The sequence below is a fragment of the Balearica regulorum genome, chromosome 4 (assembly GCF_011004875.1).
Source record: "Balearica regulorum gibbericeps isolate bBalReg1 chromosome 4, bBalReg1.pri, whole genome shotgun sequence".
NCBI classification, from domain to species: domain Eukaryota; kingdom Metazoa; phylum Chordata; class Aves; order Gruiformes; family Gruidae; genus Balearica; species Balearica regulorum.
This window is the reverse complement of record NC_046187.1, coordinates 16,167,847-16,190,784: the sequence shown is the minus strand read 5'-3', so window position 1 is coordinate 16,190,784 and position 22,938 is coordinate 16,167,847. Positions and strand designations below refer to the sequence as shown.

The window sequence follows — 22,938 nt, the reverse complement described above, 5'->3', positions numbered from 1 at the left end:
AAAGCAATTCTCACACCAACCATGAAGATTTGACACACATAATTTAAAAAGAAGTAAAAGTTAGGAGATGTTTACTACATTAAGACAGTTAAGTTTAATTTCAGATAACTGTGCAGCAAGTAGGCTGTAGAAAGTAAGTTACTCCCAGGTGTAACAATGGCCATACAATATATAGTGTACACAAAGCGTGGACCACAATTATTCCACACCTCCAAGAAAGTAAGTACCTTCTATGGACCCAAAGCTTTCAGAGTAGAAGTTGATTATCTGATAGGAAACTCAGACCCTACACGTACTCACTATTACCCAAGAAAAAGCTTCACCTTTACTAGCAGTAGCTCAAAAAGACTTTTACTTTGTACCGCACTCATCCTAGTCAGAGTCATCAGGTGGAAAAAGCTGTTACAGATTGCGTAGAATTGCAGGAACTATTCTTGCAGCAAGATGAAATACAAACTATCTTAAATTCTACATGGCAAACAGCAATCATCCTGATCTTCCCCTTGCAACTAATATTGGTGTGCCTATTTTGTAACAGCATAACTGTGTATTCTGCTCAGCTGTTAACAATAGCTTTGTAAGCAAGTGTTGCAACCCCTTATGGCTTTTTGATATGCCTATGTAGCTGCTTTTCTTGCCATTTCCCCTACTATGTGCCAGGTTACAGAAACACTTCCAAGCAGCAGATTCAGAAATAGAAAGGGTTCAAGGCCAGGTTTCACACCTGCAACCTTGCAGCTCTGGGCTGTTCTAGCCCTGAAGACCAGTCGTCTTATTATAAATCCAAGGCTTCCTCTAACATCCAGGTTTTATGTTCAGTAATTCAAAATTAAGTTTATGGTTTTTTACTTACTTGTTTGGGGCAGGAAGGGATGGGGGGAGGATGAAGAGGAAATATTGCATGGATGCTATGTAACCATTACATGTATCACATTTTACTTTGAAGAAGTAATTTAATTGAATGACACAGTAGTTCATACAAATTACTTTGTATTAATTGTACGTATTTACCATCCAATTCAAGACAGTGTCTCACTCCAATTCCACACAAAAATCAAAAAGGGCTACTCCTATTCAACACTAACATAGCATTCATACTTTGGCATTCCTAAATACTTCAGAGGATAATACAAATTAGCACAAAGTTTTAAATGGTTAAATAGCAGTTGTAATGTCTATTGGAATTCTACACATTCCTAAAGCACTATAAATATAATATTTAGTTTACACCAGCAGCAGAAAGCTATCACAAACACTCCATACGCCTCCTGAATTCCAGAGTGGGGGGGACAGGACATGAACACCTTAAAAAACAAAACAAAGAAGCCCCCCATATGATACTAGCATGCTACGTCCATGAACGTGCCAATGAGAAATTTTGACACCTAGAGTGTATTCAAATAGAATAAGGCATCAGCAAGCACTGTGGCTTAATAGTATGTTTTGATTGTTTAGAAAACAAGTTGTTCTAAGTTGTTCTGCAGTTGGATAAACTGCCACACAAGACCCATTTCTTGACTCCAGGTGTGATTTATGCAACTCATGCTGACTCTCTGTTCCATCTTGGATGGACTGCATTATACTGCCTGCCTTACACTGGACTTTTCTTGCCATGTTGCTCTAGTAGCCCTGCAAAATAGTTTAATAATCTAAGTCTCTAGCAAAGAAAAATATTAAACAAAACAAACTGTTTATTTTGCTACAAGATGAGAAAAGTATATAAAAATTAAAATAAAATTGGGAACAAAACTGTAACTCTGCATTGCCCTCTAAAAGAAATATAAACAGAGCTCTCTTCTGATATTTACTGACTGTCCAAATGGAAAATAAAGACCTAATGACGTTTTTAGAAGAAAGGATAAACAACTCCTTGTTCTATCTAACAGTCTTTCTTCTCTGCAGAGAGACAGAGAATGCAAAGTTGTTTGTACATAGCTGAGATTGTAAACCACGGGAGTTTCTACGTTGCTACTTAATTCACTCTAAAATTCATTCAGATAGTAGAAGGGGGAAAAAAAAATAAAAGAAAAAAGCTACTTCCAGAAAAAGAAAAAACCCAAAACCAAATCCCATGTCTTCCTTTTAGAAGGCAAGAAAGTCTGGAAATGATCCTAATGTAAATCTCAGACAAATCTGCATTTTGCTGAAACAAGAACTTCGGGTTTAGGCCACGTATGAAAGTAGCTCAGAGTTCCTCATTAAGTCTAGTTCTACTTGAGACACCGAGATGTTGAAAAACTTCAGAGTGAAAATTTAGTAACTAGCTTACCATAGAGGAAAGAAGTTGAAAGAAAAACAGTATCATCTGTGACTTAAGTTTGTCTTTTAGGAAATGAAGATCCTTACAGTAGTAAATATAATACTTGAATTGTTTGCAAATAGGTTTAATCATCTAATTGCCATGTACAAGGAAAAATCTATGCGCTATCAGAACTCAGAACAGCTAATTACTAGAAGGCAAAATAAAGATTTTTATCAAACATAGCGTGTGTTCTTCAGCTGCTGTATCTACCAATATTTATGTCACTTACAGCCCTTTCTGGGTGGTTGCTGCATACATTTTGTGTGCAGTCAAGAAGCTTCCCGACTGCAAACGTGCTTTTAAAAAGAAAAGCTGGCCCAAACCCTGCCTTTCCAATTCAAGCAATAGATTCTGAAGCCTGTTAACTCCCTGGAGCAGCTGATAGTTAAAGACTTGTTTCCGCTTTTCTAACAATTTCCTGGTTTGCATAACAATCCTAAAAGAAACACACTCAAGAAGTTTTCCAGCACAGAGAGATTTTCTCTCCAACATACTTCTAGTTTCAAGGCATAGAGAATATTTATATTTAATTACAATAACTTTAGAGATATATTTGTCTACAAATATATTTACATATAAATATGTATCAGCTACTTGGTTTAAAACAAGATTATGATAATTTTGCCATATCCAGGAAACACAAAACACTGGCTTATGCCTGGTGCTTAACTCATGCCATTGTGAATAAAGAGGGGGGAGGGAAGGGGTTTAATGTTTAATTTCCTGTTAAAAACACACACAGGATAAAATCTTCCAAAGAGCAGTTATAAAACATGCATTTGTTAGCCAAGAAACTAGGTAAATATGGAACAAAGCCCAGGCTCACTTTTATTCATTCCCCCCCGTCTCCAAAAAACAAAGTAACTGTAGGCCATGGTGCATATTTGGAGGCACTAAGCTCTACGCAATGACTAGATAATTAATCAACCTGGCTGATTTATGCACCCTGTATCCATTGGAGTAGTTCCTCAGATAACGCAATGATGCAGTTGGGCTCAAGCTACTGTACTGCTATGTATACTACTGCCCATGTGCCAACCAACCATTGTATCAACTACTGACTACCTTACTGACACAACTATCTGGCTAAACACAGATTTATTTAAGCATTAGCACGTAGTCAGGACCTACCAACAGCCAGTTTCTAGCAACAACAGATTGAGAATACTGCTCCCTACAGTAGCGTCTGGAGACACTACAGAAGATTTTTTTTTTTTTTTTTAGAAGTTACAAGGGGAAATATTATTTTCAGATCCCACTGAAACTCAGTGCCATCCATCCTCGAACTGTGACTTCACTTGCAGCAATTCAGCCTTCATCATAGTTCTACCATGCATAATTACATATTAGATTATTCTGCAATTCACCACACTAGAACTCCCAGACAAGTACCAAATTTCTGTATGATATATAACAATTACAGCCTTTAATAATCCCAGTTCTTCTCTTTGTTGAGATGCCAGAATTAGACAAAAATATGGACTGTAATTAGGAGAAATTGAGCGTTTGTAACAGTTTTCAACAGTAACGCAGGTTTTTTGGATCTTACAATAAAAATAACCCATCAAATACTTTCTGTCTACTGTGTTAGGGTCAAAGCCAGGTCCTCAGCAAACACCTTGCAGCATGCAATTGGAGAAGTGGTGGTGGTGCTTGCGACCTGCTGGGATTCACATTCAAAATTAAATGTAAACAACTCTGTGAGTGGCTTCAATTTGGTTTTGTTTTTCAAATGAGAATAAATTTATTATAGTAGATATAGCTCAAGAGCTTTCTTAGCTTTTAGTAGCATCTCATTCAAATTAACACCGCTTAAGTTTAAGCAGAGGCACCTTAAATACTTTCTAGTCAAGGCATTTAGTTTCATATTTGATGCAAGAAAAAAAAGGCACAGAGATTACATGTATCTCTGGTGAATTAAACCTGATGACAGGCATGCTGAATTTCTTGCAGACTCTTCATAAAACTGGCTTTGAGACAATAAACAGTCCTGAGTTTATTTCTAAAACCTGCACTTAACAGCTGTTGTAGGTATTTGTGCTCTTTCCTTAAGTAATCAACCACTGTTGACCACTGATTTAATGACAGCTCATCAGTGAATCTCATATTACTTCATGAGTTCAAAATCTCCCTGTCTATTTTCAGTTGTTGATAACTGGACTTTGTGCCCTGATCCCATGATTCTTCATGTGAAAAGACAATTGACTAACAACATTAGGAGGGAGAAAGGGAATAGGGTGGAGAAAATCTGTAACACAAAATGAGCCTTGACTTGTCTTCTGAGTCCTGTACGTACCCCCAAGCAATGAAATTTCAGGAAAATTATTATGTTTCTGGCCAACAGTCAGAATATATAAAATGTTATACACCCTTTCTCTCGCTGTATGTTGCGACTGCAGACTCCATGCAAAAGTAAGATTTTAAATTACTTTTTTTTCCTTTTCAATAGTAATCAAGTTTAGAAGTATTTACTGCTAGTTACATCAAGGTATTAAAGATGCAAGTGAAGTAGTAGTATTCTCTAGCGCAGTGGTGACCTGAGCCTTTAATCCAGATGAATTTAGCTGTAGAGTGCATTAGCTCTCCTCATAAAAGATTTGCTTTAATTTTAGTTCTCTCTCCATTTATCTTATGGCTGTGTAATCTTCAGTAGAGGTGAAAGAGATTTCCCCAAAGAAAAAGGAGCTGCTGCTTTTTTAGAGGGGAAAAGCATATTTAAGACAGTTCATCCTACTTTGAAACATATGCCACAGGACAGTACTCTCTACGCTCTCCTTTCTCTGTACACTCCTTGCTTCTTTACGTGTTCCAAAGCAATTAAACAAGCATGCATGTGCATGCACACATGTATACAAACGAACCATGAAATGAAAACACCTACTGAAGATAGGATACACAGCCCATCTGCTGCAAAGACTGAAATTGTTACTAACATCTTACCGTCATCCAGCTCAAGACAGAGATTGTACACAGCCAGAGGCCTCTTAATACGTTGTCCTTGTCTTCTTGATTGCCTTGGTGGGGCGTTTGGAGGAGATACTGACATACAGATTGGCTCAGGGAATGTGGCATCAGGCAGGGTTTTGAAAATCTGCAATCAAGAACACAAAGGGTGTTAACTATTTATCACGAAGAGCAACCTGTGTAACGCAACTGTAAACCATTATCAAACAACATTTGTTTTGGATTCCATTCAAAGCAGGCAGGAGCCAAAAATCCATTCCTTCAAGTTTGGGAATATGCTGTGGGTCTTTAATGAGTGCTTTTAAAATAAATAAATAAATTAATATAATATAATATGAAAATAAGCAAGAGCACTGTCTACACATTAACCAAGCTACAAATCAGTTAATCCAAAGACAAAACATTTGCAGGCACACTTGCCAGCTATGATGGAGGGGAAGGGGAAAAAGGGGGGTAACAACTTTATGAACCAGTAACCAAAAAGCTTTACAGCCTTAGCCAGGACCTATAATTTTGGCTGAATACCCATTTTAATTTTCAAAATTTGTGATATCGTATAACATCAGCCATTTTAATAAAACAAACAAACATACTCTTGAAGGCAGCAAGGGGAAAGTTTTGAGGGGAGCAGTTTTTAGTGAGAGATACCATAGTAACATACCATGTGAGATTTTTTCGGTTAACTATTGCATATTGAGTCACATTTATATGAAAAGACGATATTCACAAAGACGTATATAAGAAAGATTGCATTTGTCAGTATTTTATCTTTTGAGTCGTGACCATTAGCATATCACCACTCCACACAAAATACTATGTCATTTCTCTCTGGATTAACCAGCAATGCAGATTCGCTCAACCTGATAGCATTTTACTTTAACTGTCACATACAGGGTACAGTCTAATGATGCTCATTTACTTCTAAAATATTATCAGTATGCTGATGTACAATTTAACAGCAGCCTTTTACAAGCAATCATAGCAGATTCACATGAACGAATTAGCTTAGTATGTATTTCATCATAGACAAACCAGCAGATAAAGAAAAACACAAACAGCAGCTGTACAAGAAAAGCCTCGTGTCTGTACAGCACCTTACAGCAACAAAACACAGTAATATAACAAGATATAATGAAACAGTATATAGTGTTAACTCTGCAACTTTACATCGCCACATATCTGTACAGAAAGTATTATAAAGAGGAGACTCGTACTGAATCTTTGAGGGAGAAGCTTTATATGATGTAGAAATTCATGCAGAAGCTATAAAGAGATGCCATAGATAACACATCTTTGGATATTACAGCACATCAGGTGCAGCATGAAGCTAAAAGCCAGGTGAGAAAAATGCCATGAGCATCCTGTGGTAAGGTACTCAAGACATCATGTTAAAAGTATAAGAAACTCTACATGCCATCATATGCTGGCCTGTTAACCTTGAATATTAACACCTGTAGGAATAAGATGGCCCAAGAACCCATGTATACACTGGCTTATAGCCGCCTAATCATCACTCTTGCACTGGCAGGTAGAAGACTGTCCTAGTACAAAATAATCAGAAATACCATTTTCCACGAAAACCGTGAAAGAACGATCACATTGCCAAAACTGGGCAGCAGTAGGAAGTCTATATATGGTGTGCAAAGGAACGCTCCAGTGGAAAGATCACCTTCCTTCCCAGTAACAATGTTGCTGTGGGGGAGGTAAAATGACGTCATTTGAACTTCCCATACCAGTGTTAAGAAAAGTGGCTCCCACTCCTTCACATGCCTACGAACAAGGGATTACGAGTAAGCGCCAAAATGGTGCAAGGAACTCCCTAAAAACAAAATATTTATAAAGAAAAAAGGCAACAGTCCAACCTGGTTCTCCCCAGCACAGACACGGCAGCACTCTCAGACCATGACAAAGCTCTAATTGTGCTCAGAGTGCTAAAGCCATTTCTTAAAACATGATGCAATATATAATAATGAAATCTAATGTGCACCTACATGGCACTTGGCTAACAGTACCACACTGCCCCCTTATGTGTAAACACAAGGCTAGATTGAGCAGTTTTAGGGATAAATATTTGCTTCTGAAAAATTCAAAAGTACCAAAACTTTAAATGCCATCTTTTCCATGGACTAAGTGTTGCATTTGGGCTCTCTGGTAGATAATTCTCTGCCAAGAGGTTTCAGCATGTTGTTTACTATGTCACATTCCGCAGCTGTGTTTATTTGTACAGCCTTATCCGTGCATCTCCAATGAAATTAATGATGGTGAGAAGAACAAGTATTCCCCAGGAGTACTTCATAAGAGATGAGCTTTCCTGTATGCATTTAGGTGACTTGCACAGGTTGCAGTAAAATTCTTAAGTGTTTTTTCCTCGTCTCACAAATATTTCAATATACTCTTCTAAAACTACTAGCATGAGAAACAGAGTCACAAAAGCAAAACACAAGCAAGAAAACCATTAAGGTGATCCTTATTCAATGATACTCAGTGCCAGACAGGCAACAGGATAACAAATTGGAGACAGGTATGAATCCAAGCAGATTTCTAATTGCAAGTAGCTATGTGATGTGAAGAAAAAAAAAAAAAGGTAGATGGTTTCTGTTTTATGGGGGAAAACCTCCTATATGATAAGCAGGAGAAACAAGAAGAAAGCAGCGGTCACACTTGAAACAGTAGCAGTCCAGCACATACTAGCTAACTTCATAGTGATACAGGTGAGTCATGAGTTCCCCAGAATAGTTCTCTCTCCCCTAATAAAAAAAATTTAGGGGTACTGATTCTTCTTTCTCACTGTCAGGATAAGCATATCACTTCTACTTTTTAATGTTTTTAGCAGCAAAGCTGTGCACCAATGTTTCGCAACAGTGCTGCTCAGCGCAACCCAGTGCTACCCAGTGACAACGCTGGACTGATGGCCGGCAGTCCAAGTCCCCTTCTGCGTGCAAAACACTCCTACATTTCTCTGATGCAATGTTACAAGCTGTAGCACTTTTTTCCTTGTGCTCACATTCAATATCTGTGTCCTCAGAGAAGAAAGGGAATCCTGAAAGAAGTATTTAGATAGGAACTAGAGAATCCAACCTCTTGACTATCTGCAGGGCAAATTGAGACTAATTGTCATACTCAGCAACGAGATCTCCAAGTATCACGAGTTGCCCCGCAGGATTCTGAGCCACACAAAAACAAACAAACCCCAACACACACACACACACACAACCACCACTAGAAAGATCACTAGGGTTTTTTTTTTATATAAAAGAAACAGGAAACACCCTGCTGTCATGTGTTGCACAAAAAAAGTGTATTTGGGGTCATTTTTGCTCTTTCAAGCAACTCTTATTTGTGTTCATCCCTACTTTGGTACTTTCTTTTTAAGTGGGAAAAGAAAATTCAGTACAGCCTATCCATAACTAGGTCTCCTTTTTCAGCAGCAGCAATCTCTCTCTATTGCAGGCCAAAGCTACAGCTCATACCACAGTTTAGCAAAGGTGAGCATCTAAAAAGCAAGCAGAAGGTCAACCTCTGCCCTAAGAAGTGCACATACAACATTCAGCTTCTCTTTCTTGATTTTCACTTAAATAGACAAGTACTTTTCATCATGCTTTAATGGACATTTGTCTGCTGCACTGAAAGCAGCATTGTAACATCTGCCTGAGAGGCGGGGGATAGAGGCATGCTTTATTTCAGTTGCGGGGAGAAAAGCGTTTCGGGTTTGGTTTTACTCAAATTTTCTTCTAGCCTTGTTAATTATTTAAATGCCATTGAAGTATAAATGTTTCACAGCTAATAAGAGATTTCTGCTGCAAGTGACCTGTTGTCAGAAGCCCACTGCATATGGACAGAAGGCAGATTCAAAATCATACACACACTATGTGAGCACCTGAAATGGTACTCGCATTCTTGTGTTCCAACTTGCACAGCAGCACAGGACCACACCTGACTGAGTTTCAGAATATCTTCTTCCACTGCAAGCTGTTGCTATCGGATGCATGGTGAGGCAACCACACGTATCCAATCGGATGGAAACCCTTCCAGGGGAGAACAGGATTGGAACATGCTATTTTATAAAAGATTTCTTTCTTACTCCAAAAAAAGCCTCCCGTCAACTAAAAGTCAGATCTACCACCATCGCTCATCTGGATTGCAGAAGTTACCACAGCTTAGACTAATGCCTGTATAAAGACAAGAATGAAATCTGCTCATTGAATTACCTCATTCAAGAATCAAGAAGCAAAAAAAACGTACTAAATCAACCTCAAAGGTTAAGGACTTCACAGTCACATCCAGTGTTACACAGTTTCTGAGACTGTGGCCTAACTGCATTAGATATATAGAGTATCAGTTCTCTGCAATTTAGTTCTCAAAAGCACTGGCATCCTGCTATTGACCTGCTTGGGGACAAACTCGGAAGCTAAAGTGAAACAATTTAGATAGGGGAGAAGACTAACAGATGTAGCACTCAAAACTTTATCAAGCAACAAATCTGACTCTCAGTCAGTCATGCCCCAGTTAGTCCAGTATTTTAAATGGTTGTTTAGGTCTGATGTTACATGCAAGCGGAATTTAAAGATGCACTTAAAGTGGTGATCAGTCTTCCAAGCCTGCAGTGTAAAAGTTACAACAAAAAAGAGGAGAGTCTTGTCGAGCTATTTAAAACACTGGTATGTTTGACCTATTTCTCTCTATGCAACAGTACAAAATGGATACTTTACAGGGCTAAACAAACCACAAACCATCTTGGATATACACCGCTAATAACAGCTCTGTCTAGAGCAGGGAGCCCAACACCATCTCTACATACAACCATTCCAATTCCTAAATCTGTATCCCACAAAGTCTATGGAAGCATTTCTTGAGAGTAATGAGCCAAACTCAAATTATTATCATACCACATTCTACCAGCAGATCCACTGGCAGCAGACCAAGGAATTTTGCCAGATTCCCCTTAATCTGCAACAACAGTGTTGGACTCTAGATCCTGAGCTCTTACTAGAGATGATTTTAGAAATTCAAAAAACCCATGGCTGGGAGGATATAACTTGGCCTATTTCATGAGCTTATCACTAGATGTATAGCTGTATATGGAAATGTAGATTAGATTCTGCTGCTACAAGAGAATACTGATCTGTTCTTTCTGGTCTCAAGCAGAACTAATTAATGAATTTCAGTATGTTTGCCAGGAATCACTTTAGGAGAAGACCCAGACATCAGGTCATCTCTGTCTGCTTTGTATCACTGGGGTAATTAAAATTTCCTCTAAAAATCAGTAGGAGGCAAACAGCAAGGACAGAGTGGGATGAAAAAGAGAGAGAAAAAACTGGAGGCTTAGTAATAGAGCTAATGAGGATAAACTTATAAAAATCATTAACAGCTTAAAGCTGTCCCACAATTTTGTTGCAAGGCAAAACCCCCATTCACTCTCATAACACCTACCACACAGAACACGCATCTATTTCCTTTGAGTACACGAACAAGAATCAGAGTACCAGAAGTCACCATCTAATGCAAAGGAGGCTAGAACCTGCAAGGTCATTCCGAATTCTTTGAAATTTGGCTAGTGGTATAGCCTCCACTACTACAACAATATTTTTTAGAGGACACTATTTCTCAAGACAAGAACAACATCAGTAGAAGTTTTTATTTCTGTAATTTCCCTTCAATACATACTTGATTTGCAGCTGGTAAATAAAAGAAACACACACAGACACCTCAACTAATGTTTATTGAACAATATTAAAACACCATCCACGTAGGCCACATATACTGCTCTGCCCATATACATTTTATGGCTATTGTGCTCCTTACATTTCCATGACAATTGGCTGTATAAGCTGATCAAAGAATATTTTATAAATTAGCACGTATTAGTGCAAGAGAAACTTATCATCGCTACGGTCTTTTCTTGACTTAGCTTCTTGTCAATGTAATGCAAACCAAATTCAGGTTAGATCCAGCAACCTGTACAAAACCAAAACACATATGTTTATATTAAAGACAAAAATGATAAAAAAAACCCGAAACTGTCTTAGTGGTTCACAGAGTGCACTTACCCCAAGAGACTTTCTAAGCTTCTTCCTCTTATGACAACGAACGCAGTGGTTGTGCCATTCTTTTTGCCATTTTCTGCAAACATAAAGCAACAATGTCTTTTATGTCAGGTTATAATTTTACTGTAGATATAAGCATTCCAGGAAGTGCAAGGTGCAAATAAGCATTTTAAAATACATTGAAGTAGCTCAGCCATTAACTGTAACCACTAGCCACTAATTGTAATCCATTTTTTAACATTAAAAAACACATTCAATAAGATGAACAGTTCTATATTATTATTTTTTTCCTAGTTGAAGGGATTGCATAAGCTAATTGGAGCTATTAAAAGTTTAATCATAATAGAAATTACAATGGATCAACTTCTGGAGAGCTGGGACAAAAGTTTTATTTCAAAACTGATTTCTGCACCAATTCTAACAAATCTTATATAATTTCTAGTGTATTGAAATCTTTAAAAATGATCCTTTGTTACTGTAGTTTCTTACTTTTTGCATTTTACTTTACTATGGAGAATGTTAGATCAACCTGTTTCATTTCTGGTTTTAGTCAACATGATCCATTTCTTCCTCTGGTTCTCAAACACATGATTCAATAAATATAAAATAAATGCCCTAGAAATTCTTGACATCTAAATAGAATCTGTGTTCAGTGTACAAAATGTGATAAAGTTGATTATTTCTAAAAATCTTATTAAATATTTTTTTTAAAAGTTTACAAAATCTTTAATAAAAATTATCAACAACTTCATTAGAATGCTTAAGTAACTTACCTCCCCAAGGTTACCATCGTGTCCACTCCAAGTGTGCCTGCCTTGACGTAGTTACCCAGACTTTCGCACTTCAGCATCTACACACTGTAAAATATGATTTGCTGTGCGCTGGCTTCTGTGAGATTGCACAGTATGCAAATTTTTCTGAGGCTTTGGATTTCGAGGCTTGAATTCCACTACAAACCACAAAACATCTTTATACAATATTCACAATCATTATATTCGGGGGGGGGAAGTGGAAAAAAAATCAGATTAAGAGTTGAAAGACACCTGAAGCTAAACCTCTAGAGGGTCACCAACCAGAAAGCATCGATAATGCTCTTGATGTTGCCTGGCTCACTCTAGTTACAGTGCAACAGAGGATGCGGCCTGAAAAGTAACCGGGTAGAAGTCAAAACTAGAAACAGGAAATATCCTTGGCTGTGAGCCAAACCACAATGCTCTACAAATAAATAAATAAATAAATCCATCCAAGACAGCCTTTTCTTCATTGCAAAGATATAGTTTGTCGAGACCATCTGCCTAGCAGCCTGACTACCAATAACCAAATGAAACAGTGCTTTTAGGGATTTGTGGACACTGTAAATCTCAATGTCATACTAAAATTGGACTATCTGCTACCTGCCCCTCTTAATATAAAAGGAACTAGAGCTGTGGACAAACTGCAAACTACGAGAGTGACAAAAGAACCGAGGGAATTTTCAGGCAAATCTGATGTATCTGTAGACCCTAAGAGCCACTCATTTGGCCTGCTACTTTGAACCAGGTAGTTCACATTTGAGCTTTAACAAAGAAACTAAACATAGCCTGTAAAACATGACATAACAGTCTGGAGGACGGCTGTGAAACCAAGAAAAAAAAAAAAAAAAAAAAAAAATACCAAGGTTAAAAACGTGTGTCCTTTGATCACTTGAGAATTATGAGTTTGTTGACTCAGCCTTTCTAAAAGTAGCACTCCTGATACAAAGACTGCAGCTTCCACCATATCACATCTCACTCCACCTTTTAAGAATTCATGAGAAGAACACTCCCAATAGCAGCCCATTCACTGCTATCAACCAATGCATTTTATTCATTGAAGGAAATGAGAGAGTTAACCACACACCGGGCTTGAAATACCTACACATTCATCCACTGCACCAGTAGAAACTTCAGTAGCAGATTCACCTTCTCATCTATGCTCACCTACTGTAACTCACACCAAGGAGAATACTTTAAAAAGCTTGTCTTTCCCTATTACAGCTACACATAATAGCTTTGTCTATCTTGTTTAGTTACAGGAAATTACAAAAACCCTAAAAGCCTTCAAATTAAAAGATTATTTAAGCTAATTACCCAGCTTTCTAAAACATAGCATATTCCTAGTTACTAAATGGAAAATAATGCAGAAGGAGAATGTTTGCCTGTATTTTCCCTTGCAAAGAGTGTGAGAAGTCCTGAGAAGATAAAAGGTGGCACTTAGGTTCCTAAGTCAGGAGCCAGCAACAACCATGGCCAAACACACCACAGGTAAACATGATCTCCCCTTCATTTGTAATAAATATACATATATAAACATTTACACACACACACACAAATACACGTCACACCTAGTTTTCTACAAAATTTATGAACAGAAATATAAATAATTATAAACTGAGAATAAAAACCTACATTTGACCCCAACCACATTGTCATTGTACAAAGCATGAGAATGAAACGTCAAGATCTTTGCAAATGACACTGTTCCAACTGTAGCCAACCACACAGCTTCACCAGTATGTTCTTCTCCACAGATTTCCCTGCTGCCATTACAAGTATTTATATCATCATTGCTTTGTACCATATTTTCTGCTCTCTGTTTTTCTTAAAATACTTTATCTCACATTATGACTGTATGGTCTTTGGAGGTAAAGAATATATTTTTCATTTGTATATCCAGCACCCTGTGCAATGAAGTACTGATGCTTCATCAGTGTAAATGGCACACACACAAAAATATTGGAAATAAAGTGTTATCGGCTGACTGCCGCATCTTGTTTATTCAATAATCTGTTAAATGGTTTGAAATACACTAACCTCTCCGGGTAAGGCAAAAGCTTACTAGAATTCTGAAGAGTACATGTGAAAACACAAGCACGTACTGCACTATTATCCATTAGCAATGAACAGATAAGTTGGCATTCAGGTCAGTTTAGCCAATATAAAGGAAAAAAAGGTTTGTAAATTCAGTACTTCATTTACCATTGAAAGCTGCAATAAAGTATAATTCTTATGTCACACAGCTTCTGCGTAAGAATTTACTTTTTAAACTCTTCAGGAGTGGAACAACTTCTCCCCTCTTCACATCCCCTGCAGCATCTCACAGAATATTTTCTTTGACTAACAAAATTTTATTTAAGAACATCCATTTTAGCATTCTCCATAAGGACTACTCCCTTGCCTCCTCCTCCACACATGCAAGCACAGCACCCTGACCATCAAGACTGAAGCAAATATTAGTCAACTGAATTCCACTCCCATATCATCATTACTGTTTACTTAGGAACATGGCCTGCAGGCAGCAGCAGATGATATCTGTATCACTTGGAAATTTCATACAAAGTTGAGGGAAATTTCCTAAAGTTAACTGGAAATAACATAGGCAAATCAAGAAGGCAGAAGCCTGTGTCCACATCATTCATACGTGCCATGTACTTGCAGTGTAGCATCTTAGCAGACTGCTTCTATCCCTGAGAACATGACTTCTGTTTTGATTTTCTTTTTTAGTCTAATATGGTTACTCACAGTACATGTTGTGTTCCTTTTGGAGCAGTCTAGCAGCATACCAATCCAGGTATTGATCCAGACTCAGTTCCTTTTAATGTCATCAACTGCAGTGACAAACGTGAGTGGAGATTTGATATACAGTCTTCTTACTATGCGTAAACTACATTAAGATTTAGAAAACTGTAGTCTTTTAAACAAACAAAAAAAAAAAGATTTGCAGTCAATTTACTACACCATGTGTGCATGTCTCACATGGAATGCTATCCACAGAGCAGAGAAAGGGTTTAAAGAGTTTGCACGCACTATGGCAGAACGAAAGAGCTGCTGTGACTTCTACCAGAAACCATGATGAATTTCTTTGTTGTGCCTGCTGCCCTCTCTGCTTTAGACTCAGCCAATCATTAAGGCATGTAATTTGAATTAAGTACAGGAATAGTTTCAATGACACTTCTGATTAGTTACATGCTTAAAGTTAAACACAGGCTGAATACCTTCCTGAACTGAAGCTCATGTGTTTCTTCACAAACTCTGCCTTAATGGAGATGCCTTAATGTAATTTTTTTCCTCCTTCAAGTCAAACGCTTGTTGACTTGAGAAATACTCAGCTTGTGGAGGTTTCAAATTGATACACCACAGCAAACCACCACAATTACAATGCATTGCTTCTTGGTCCTCCGTTGCAGTCAAAGGCAAAGCAATGCAAAAGCTGAAACAAGCCCTATTTAGTGTCTCTCATATGTCCCTTTACCAGGACTTCAAAAGATCTGCTGTGTTGTCAAAAAAATAGTCTTAGATGATGGCAGTGCTACTGTACCCTAAAGCATTTACCTGCAACAGAACCACTTTAAACATGCAGTGATTGCTAAGTGGAGACACGCCACATCTGACTGCGCCACTTCATACTCTCAAATGAACAACTGACTTCACTTGCTTCCATTTCTTCTGTCTGACAAATATCACATGTATTATACACTCTAATATGTTTTAAGACTAAATATTTTCCAAGTATTACTACATGAAGTTGATGTTGGCTTAAAAGCTCAGTGGTATTAAATTCTTCTCTTCCCTTTAGTTTAAAAAAAAATTCATATAAAAGTGCCTAAAGTAAGAAAAATTAAAGCATTTATATTTCATTAAAAAAAGATTTCTCCACAAAATTGTTTTGAACAAAACAAAGCTAAAAGACTTGTTTTTGTCTAAGATATGTAAAATCTTTGCCCTTTAGAAAAAGATAAATACAGAAAACAAGTGAAAACAATATTTGCCTTATATCTAGAAACTGAGTTTTTCAGAATGAACATCTTCGAGATAATTTTGCCCATAGGTTGTCTGAATTCTAGAAAAAGGTATCTTTTACCATGCCTATTCCATTTCAGCAGACTCTTGCTTCCCAGTCTCCATAAGGGACTTCTGTCTAGCTCCTCTCTTTTTCACTTCTAATTTTCTTTCACTGTAATTTTCATCTTCTTTCTGTTTTTGCTATCTTGCTATTTGTACTCACTATTCTTTCCTCCCCCATATGCTGGTTTAAATATTCCAGTCCCACTGAGATTTTTATTCCAACCTCCTCCCTCATCTTCTTTCATTTCTTAGACTTCTTTTTTTATCCAGGATTTTTTTTTTCCCCTCTTAAAATAATGTTCAGGGAATTGAGAAACCAAAATGGCTTACATTACCACTGAGGCATCTCTAAATGGCAAATAAATAAGCCCTTTGAATAGTGACATTCATTCCAATGAGATGCCAAAACATTATAACAAACAGCAAGATGTACACGTGCGTGCTCTTCATACTGCCGTGGAATGGACTGTCCTTCCTCACCACAAGTTAGAAAGACCAGAAGAGTTGAGATGTCCAAGATTTCCAGTCTGTGAAACCCTTGCAAAGAAAAATTAATTTATACCCTTGAAACTCATTTAGGGAAGGAGGAGAAACCAAAATGGTTTTTTGGGGTCCCAGTTGACTACCAATTTTCATCAGAAGATTGCCTGAAGGTCAAGCAAAGATTTTTCCAGGCATTGTACAAGCACAACTGCAGTCAGCCTCTGAGTTTGTTACCTCCAGAAAAGGAACACCAAGAAAGGTATAGCTTCAAAGCAATATGAACACAACGAGGAGACACAAAAGTGAATTTCTTGATATTTTTTCAGTGAAGGGAAGGATATGGGACATGGAAATCAAGGGAGCGAAGACAGATACAAAGAAGGAGAAGGGGACAAGATAGCCAAGCATGAAATGACACTGACCTTAAAGATCTGCAAAGAGAAACAAGAGTGCTGGTGCACACAGCCCAGTCAGCACAAAACATAGCAATTCCAGGCAAAATATAGAGAGGTCATTTAATATCAAACCTGAACATGCTCCTTAATTTTGCCCAGCATATCTGGCTGGCCTTCCCCTACAGCCACACAACAGAAGCAAGCAAGACAATTCACAGGTCTCATTTTCCTCTGGACTGGCCTCCCTTCCACAGCAGGTGGTTTTGAGGGTCCTGGATAAAATATTGTTCTCAGCTGGGGTCTAGTTTTTTCTTTTTCTTTCTAAGTAGAGATTTGCTTCTACAGCTCATCTTCGGACTGGAGACTGAGAAATACTCTGCCTAGAGAAGACTTATCCGTAACTGACAAGAACAAAAGCTAAACAATTATTTACTTAATGTTCTTCTATCCCCCTTCTAGAATTGCACAATGATTAAGTGATACATCAGGCTGCACAGTCTAATTCCAGCATTAAAGTCTCAGCGTTGGTCTGATTTTGCAAAACATCCCCTCCTCAACCTACTATAATTGGTTCACAGCCATGGCTTGGAAGTACGTATGCACTCTGTAAACAAGGTGAAAGTGGTACTGACTGGTTTCTAGCTAGCAGAAAATAAATGTACATATCAACAGCTTTAAAAAAAACCAAACAAAAAAAAAACTAGCTTATGCACTAAGCATGGTATTCTTATCTCAGGGCAAGTCCTCATATCCAGGTTTCCACACACAAACTGCACAGAAATTCTCTAATTAGGACTCAGCAGAGTGATGATAGTGTAATAACTGCACCAGGATTTCAAAGCCAGCAACCCAATTAATTATGTCTCCTCCTAAAAATGAATTGTGGATCTCCTTGAATAAAGCTATCCACACAAGACACAATGAACGTTGACTGAATCTAAAAATATTTGAGGAGTCATAATAATTTTTTACCATTTTGCCTACCAAGCTACTGTATTCAAACGGGAAATGTTGATGCCTATTGCTTCTACAGTTTGGAAGTTCGTTAGTCATTTCATTTGCTACAGGGGAAAAGAAATGTCTTTCTGCAGTTTGCCAGAGCCATAAATTACATATGCAGCAAGTATGAACTGCTGCTTCAAATTTGTTTGTGTCAGTGTACCTCTATATTGACTCTATCACTCTTCTACAATTCCAAACTTCACTTCTATTAGCAGAAGCTGCCAAAAATTAGCAGAGGCAGAGTAAGGACTGAACGAAGTATTTGAAAGTATTTTAACCCACAGCTGGTGACTTTTCCTAGGACTTCACCAGGGCTATAAATAAAGATACTTAACACAAGACTCTTAAGAAAGTCTGAAATGCATAGAAATTCAAAACAACAATATAAAAGTGAACATTGGACTGACAATAAACCTGCTTGTGATCAAAAGCAGGTCCTTGGTCTGCCCTAAAAGGCTCACTTGTAAAAGCAACATATTCAATTTGACTACAAAGTTTTTGTAGTGCCTTGACACACACCTCTCCATTGCCTTTGCTATAAATACACAGAGGTCACACTTGGGGCTTCCTTCCATCTTGGAAACAGTTCTAGTGTGGGAGAGGTTGCTACAGGCAGACCACCGATAGCAAGTTCATTGTTAAAAATGACAGTGAAATGACAGAAATTCCTTAAAAAAAGTTATAGCCTTCTAGTTCTAAAGGTGGCATAAAAACAAGGAATTATGGAAAATGATGCAGTTATCAATTTTAAGTACTTTCCATTCCTGGCTTCTCTACATTTTCAGAGGAGCAAGAAAGGCCACTACGACTAATGTTTCAAACATGAAATTGATGTCTAGTTTATAAAGACACATGACTGAGTTGACATAAGAATAAGATGGTGCTAATCTGTGGTGATCTAGTAATTTGAATAAACACAACTCAGCCTCAACCTCCACACGTTATTAAAACACACTGGCTCTGCTCACTCACTCTCCATTTTCTTAAATTTGTATGCTCACTGCAATAGCTTCAAAATCATGAGCTTACTGCAAGGTTTACCTTCATTTATAAGGTCCAAAATGAATAGCATGGCTTACAACACTTGGGATATTTATCGCTTAGAACCTGAGCCACATCTGCAGCACAGTATTTTTCCAACAGAATATCATATCTGCTCAATGTGTATGTGAGGGCAGCATCACACCCTAAGTCAACTAAGCCAACAAAACCCACCATGTGGATACAGCTATGCCAACAGAAGCTTTGCCCAGCCTGTATCATTCAGGGAGGTAGTGTAATTACATTGTCAGAAAAACTTGAGACAGGTATTATTTAGAGCAGATAAGACTTCACTTAGATAGCCAATTTCAACACTGTCAACCTTTAAAAGAAATAACTATTTCAATGCTCACAGTGCTTAAGGAAGAAGAGAGGAAAAAGCACATCCCAGAATTTTGCCAAAGCACTTTTCTTGACAATAAGGGAGATCCTCCCAGTACAAGCAAAGTACCTCAAACATCCAGTTCCTGAGGTTAGTTTAGATACAAGGGTCTCCCAACGGAGTACCCAAAGACACTGGTAAAGGACTTTTTTTTTTTTTTTTAAGATCCCAGATTACCTGCGGTGATATTCTGGACAGTACCTCATACACCTAAGGCACCTTAGTAACTGGCAGCTGTCACAGGAGAAGCAACTTCTATTTTCACTATTACCTCAAATGTAAAGGCTTAAAATAAAACACATTCAGCTGAAAACAAAGGAAATGCTAATACCTAGCACTCTCATAACACATTTTACCCATAAAATTCAGAGTATAGTAAAGTCTTCTTTTTACTCTGTGAACTCAGAAAAAAAATGAAGACATAGAACAATTAATTTAGTCCCTAGTCAAAGTACTTAATGAAAGAGCTAAAAACTGAGCCCGGGCTTTCTCTTTTCCAGTCTTGTATCACTTTTGCTCAAAAAAACCCATATGCAAATATCACAATGAAAATCTATTTGCGTACTATACACACACAAAAGCACTGCTATTACCAGGAAATATGCATTCTGAAATGTCAGTTTACCTATGAACAGGAATACTTACCAAGTAAAAATAGCCAAAAGCGTACAGTGTATAAAGGATATTCTTCAGAATTAAGCTATTTGTAACATCATACTTAACTCCACACTATCTATTAAGCCTAACAGACTGTTTTAGACAATGCTCAGAAACACGGAGATGTATCAAAGCTTACCTTCTCATGATTTTCTATCAAGATTTCGACAACAATATTCTGAAACTTCAGGTCCATGATGGCTGCTACAGTTTCTTCCTGTGGCCTCATTAAGGTTGGTCCAAATACTACCCCTAGATTTGCCACAGTCATTAGATTCCTCTTGGCATGCTTTGAAACACTTTTTGAAAAGAATTGAAGGAAAAAACAGGAAATAGGTTATGAAAAATTTCCATTACTGTTGGAAGCTGCAGTCTACAAATGAAAACATTACATTTCCTTAATCTATGTTTTAGAAGTTTGTTTTGTGCTAAGTTTCTTCAAATAAAGTCTTACTGAATTCTGGAAAACAGAAAAACCATTCTTCCACTGGCAATTTAAAAACAAAAGCAGTCTCTTACTGAACTGAAATGTATAAAATGCACTTAGCCTTGGACCAGGGCAAGTGTGAAACCAACTTAAATTTGCTAACAGATCTCCACTATTCACTTTGCCAGAATTTGCGAAAAGAAAGTATAATGTTCCCTTTCTCACTTCAATCAAACCCTCAACTACTGGCAGGACTGCTAAAGTAAATACTTATATGGCTTCATTAACGGATTAGATTTCTGCCTTTCCCGCCAAAACATACACAGCATGAGTCAAATGTCTTGTCTGCTTTTGCACGTTTGGTTCTTTGTATTGTGCATGACAGCATCGAGATGAGCTTGAGCTCCAGCCACACTTAACTAAGGCCCTTCGTAGTTAAACGAAGGTAAGGACAAGAGTTCTCAGAAGCTAGGAAAGCGGGTCATAACACTTACTTCGCTAAATGTTTCACCAAAATTTCCAGCATCTCTTTGTTCTTTTCTGGGAGTTTATGGACCAAGAAGTGAACAGCATTAACTCGAGATTCAGGACTCCCACTTTCTATGGGACAAAGAAATAAATAACTATCTCAAAAAATAAAACTGAAATATAATCCACAGAAACACAAAGCTTCTCCCACCCCTACACAGAAACATACTGCGCACACTTCGCTTCACCACTTATGTATCTCCAAACATAGCAATATTGAACATATGTGCTTTGTTTTCACAAGTAATCTTGTTCTAGAATTATCCACTTATTTGCTTATTTTGTGAACTCATCTTTCAATCTACCTGCAAAAGGATGCCTTTGTTCATCTGTTTTTAAAAACCGACAGATGTAGTTACTGTTTTGCTGCATTGGACTCATCTGCTTATGAATATACTGCAAGGTGAGGAGTGATGTTACTGGGTGCCACAGAGTGGAACTGTACTACTTTACATTTTAGCTTCATTAGCTGATTGTCCTCATCATTAGAATTCAGTTTTGTTGATACTATGCAGCTAATGATACTGCATTTAGGCTACCTTGCACTGGAAACTGCATCAGACAAGGCATGCAGAAGACTCATATGCTCAGAAACAGAAAATCTAATGACCTCTGAAGACACAGAAGAATAACCATGCAAAAAACCTACTAAGTGAGATTATTACGATACAGGGCCCTGAATAACAACAGCATCCCTCTGTAGTACAGTACAGAAATAAAGTAAAAATAAGCAAGGGGCTTTTTATTTTTGTGTTGCGTGTTGAATAGAATAATTTTGGCCCCTAAGGGTTTCACTAGTACACAGATGAAAACAAGAATCTGTAAAAGATGAAAATCCTCCCTCTTCTTATTTCTCAAAGTTGTATTAAATCACCAAATTACAGCTCAGTAGTGGTTACAATGAGAGGAGTAGAAGTATTTCTCTTGTATAGAATAATACTTAGTACAAGATACATAAAGAAAAAAATTTAGAACCTACTCTGAATGCAAGAAATTTTGACACCAGAACCACTCATCAGGCTCCATTTTACTCTAAGGCAGCTTTGATTGTTAAGTGTATTTCATATAAAATACTACCAGATTTCCTCAGTGCATACTACTACAGATATTTTTTTTTCTTTGCATATTGCTACAGATTTGGGGGCAAATGTAGTGTCTTATTCTTTTGCAGGGAACACCCCTGCACAGATTGCAAGAAAAAAGGCTACGAAAATGCAAAATGTTTAGCTTCTGGTCAGCTAATCAAAATTCAGATAGACAGAAAAACATAAGCCTTCTTTCAAGCAAGACTATTTCACATATATGTGAAATCACAAACTAATTAAAGAATGGCTAAGCAACTTAATCACAAGATACAATCAAGGCTTAGATAGTTTCAATCTACACTGCTATGTATAAAGAAAAGAAAATTGAAAGGAGAACCTTTTCATTTTGGCTTCCCCCCCCAACAGTTTCAGAGAAAAGGATATTCCTTACTATTCCCGGTGTTGATGGCTTTTTATAGCCAACATAGGAAACAACACTGACTACCTATTTTTAAGTATACCGTAACTCAGATCTGCAATGTTGATTAAATTTCCCTCCCCACCACATAGAACCAACCCCTCTACAAAATTGTTTACTACTTATGAATGCTGTACTATTTAAAATATGTAACTTCAACTGAATTTCTTCACTGAAAGAGACTATAAAATAGAGAAAGGAAAATAAAGCAAGAAACTGCTGGCAAAACTTCATAGGTCAAGAAATTATTTTAACACTTTCCAATACAAATGGACAGATTCACCATCTAGGTAAGTATATTGAATTTTGTTTAAGCACTTGGCCTCTCAGATGTGCTTTGGCAATGAA

General features: G+C 37.5%; 1 protein-coding gene and 1 long non-coding RNA gene across 4 annotated transcripts in view; both read right to left on the bottom strand.

Annotated features, from left to right (window-relative positions):
- The window catches only part of ARHGAP10 (Rho GTPase activating protein 10), a 153,551-nt gene that overhangs the window by 35,358 nt on the left and 95,255 nt on the right, over nucleotides 1-22,938 (bottom strand). For all 3 annotated transcript variants that reach the window (XM_075751268.1, XM_075751269.1, XM_075751267.1), the window contains 3 exons: nucleotides 21,054-21,159; nucleotides 20,272-20,431; nucleotides 5,243-5,393 (listed from right to left, as the gene is read on the bottom strand). In XM_075751268.1, coding sequence (XP_075607383.1) covers nucleotides 5,243-5,393; nucleotides 20,272-20,431; nucleotides 21,054-21,159 — 417 coding nt within the window. The remainder of the gene's footprint in view (nucleotides 1-5,242; nucleotides 5,394-20,271; nucleotides 20,432-21,053; nucleotides 21,160-22,938) is intronic.
- LOC142601681 (uncharacterized) lies at nucleotides 10,968-20,262 on the bottom strand. The gene is made up of 3 exons (XR_012835243.1): nucleotides 12,084-20,262; nucleotides 11,314-11,386; nucleotides 10,968-11,221 (listed from the first exon to the last, which is right to left on the bottom strand). It is a non-coding gene; the product is annotated as an uncharacterized LOC142601681 (long non-coding RNA).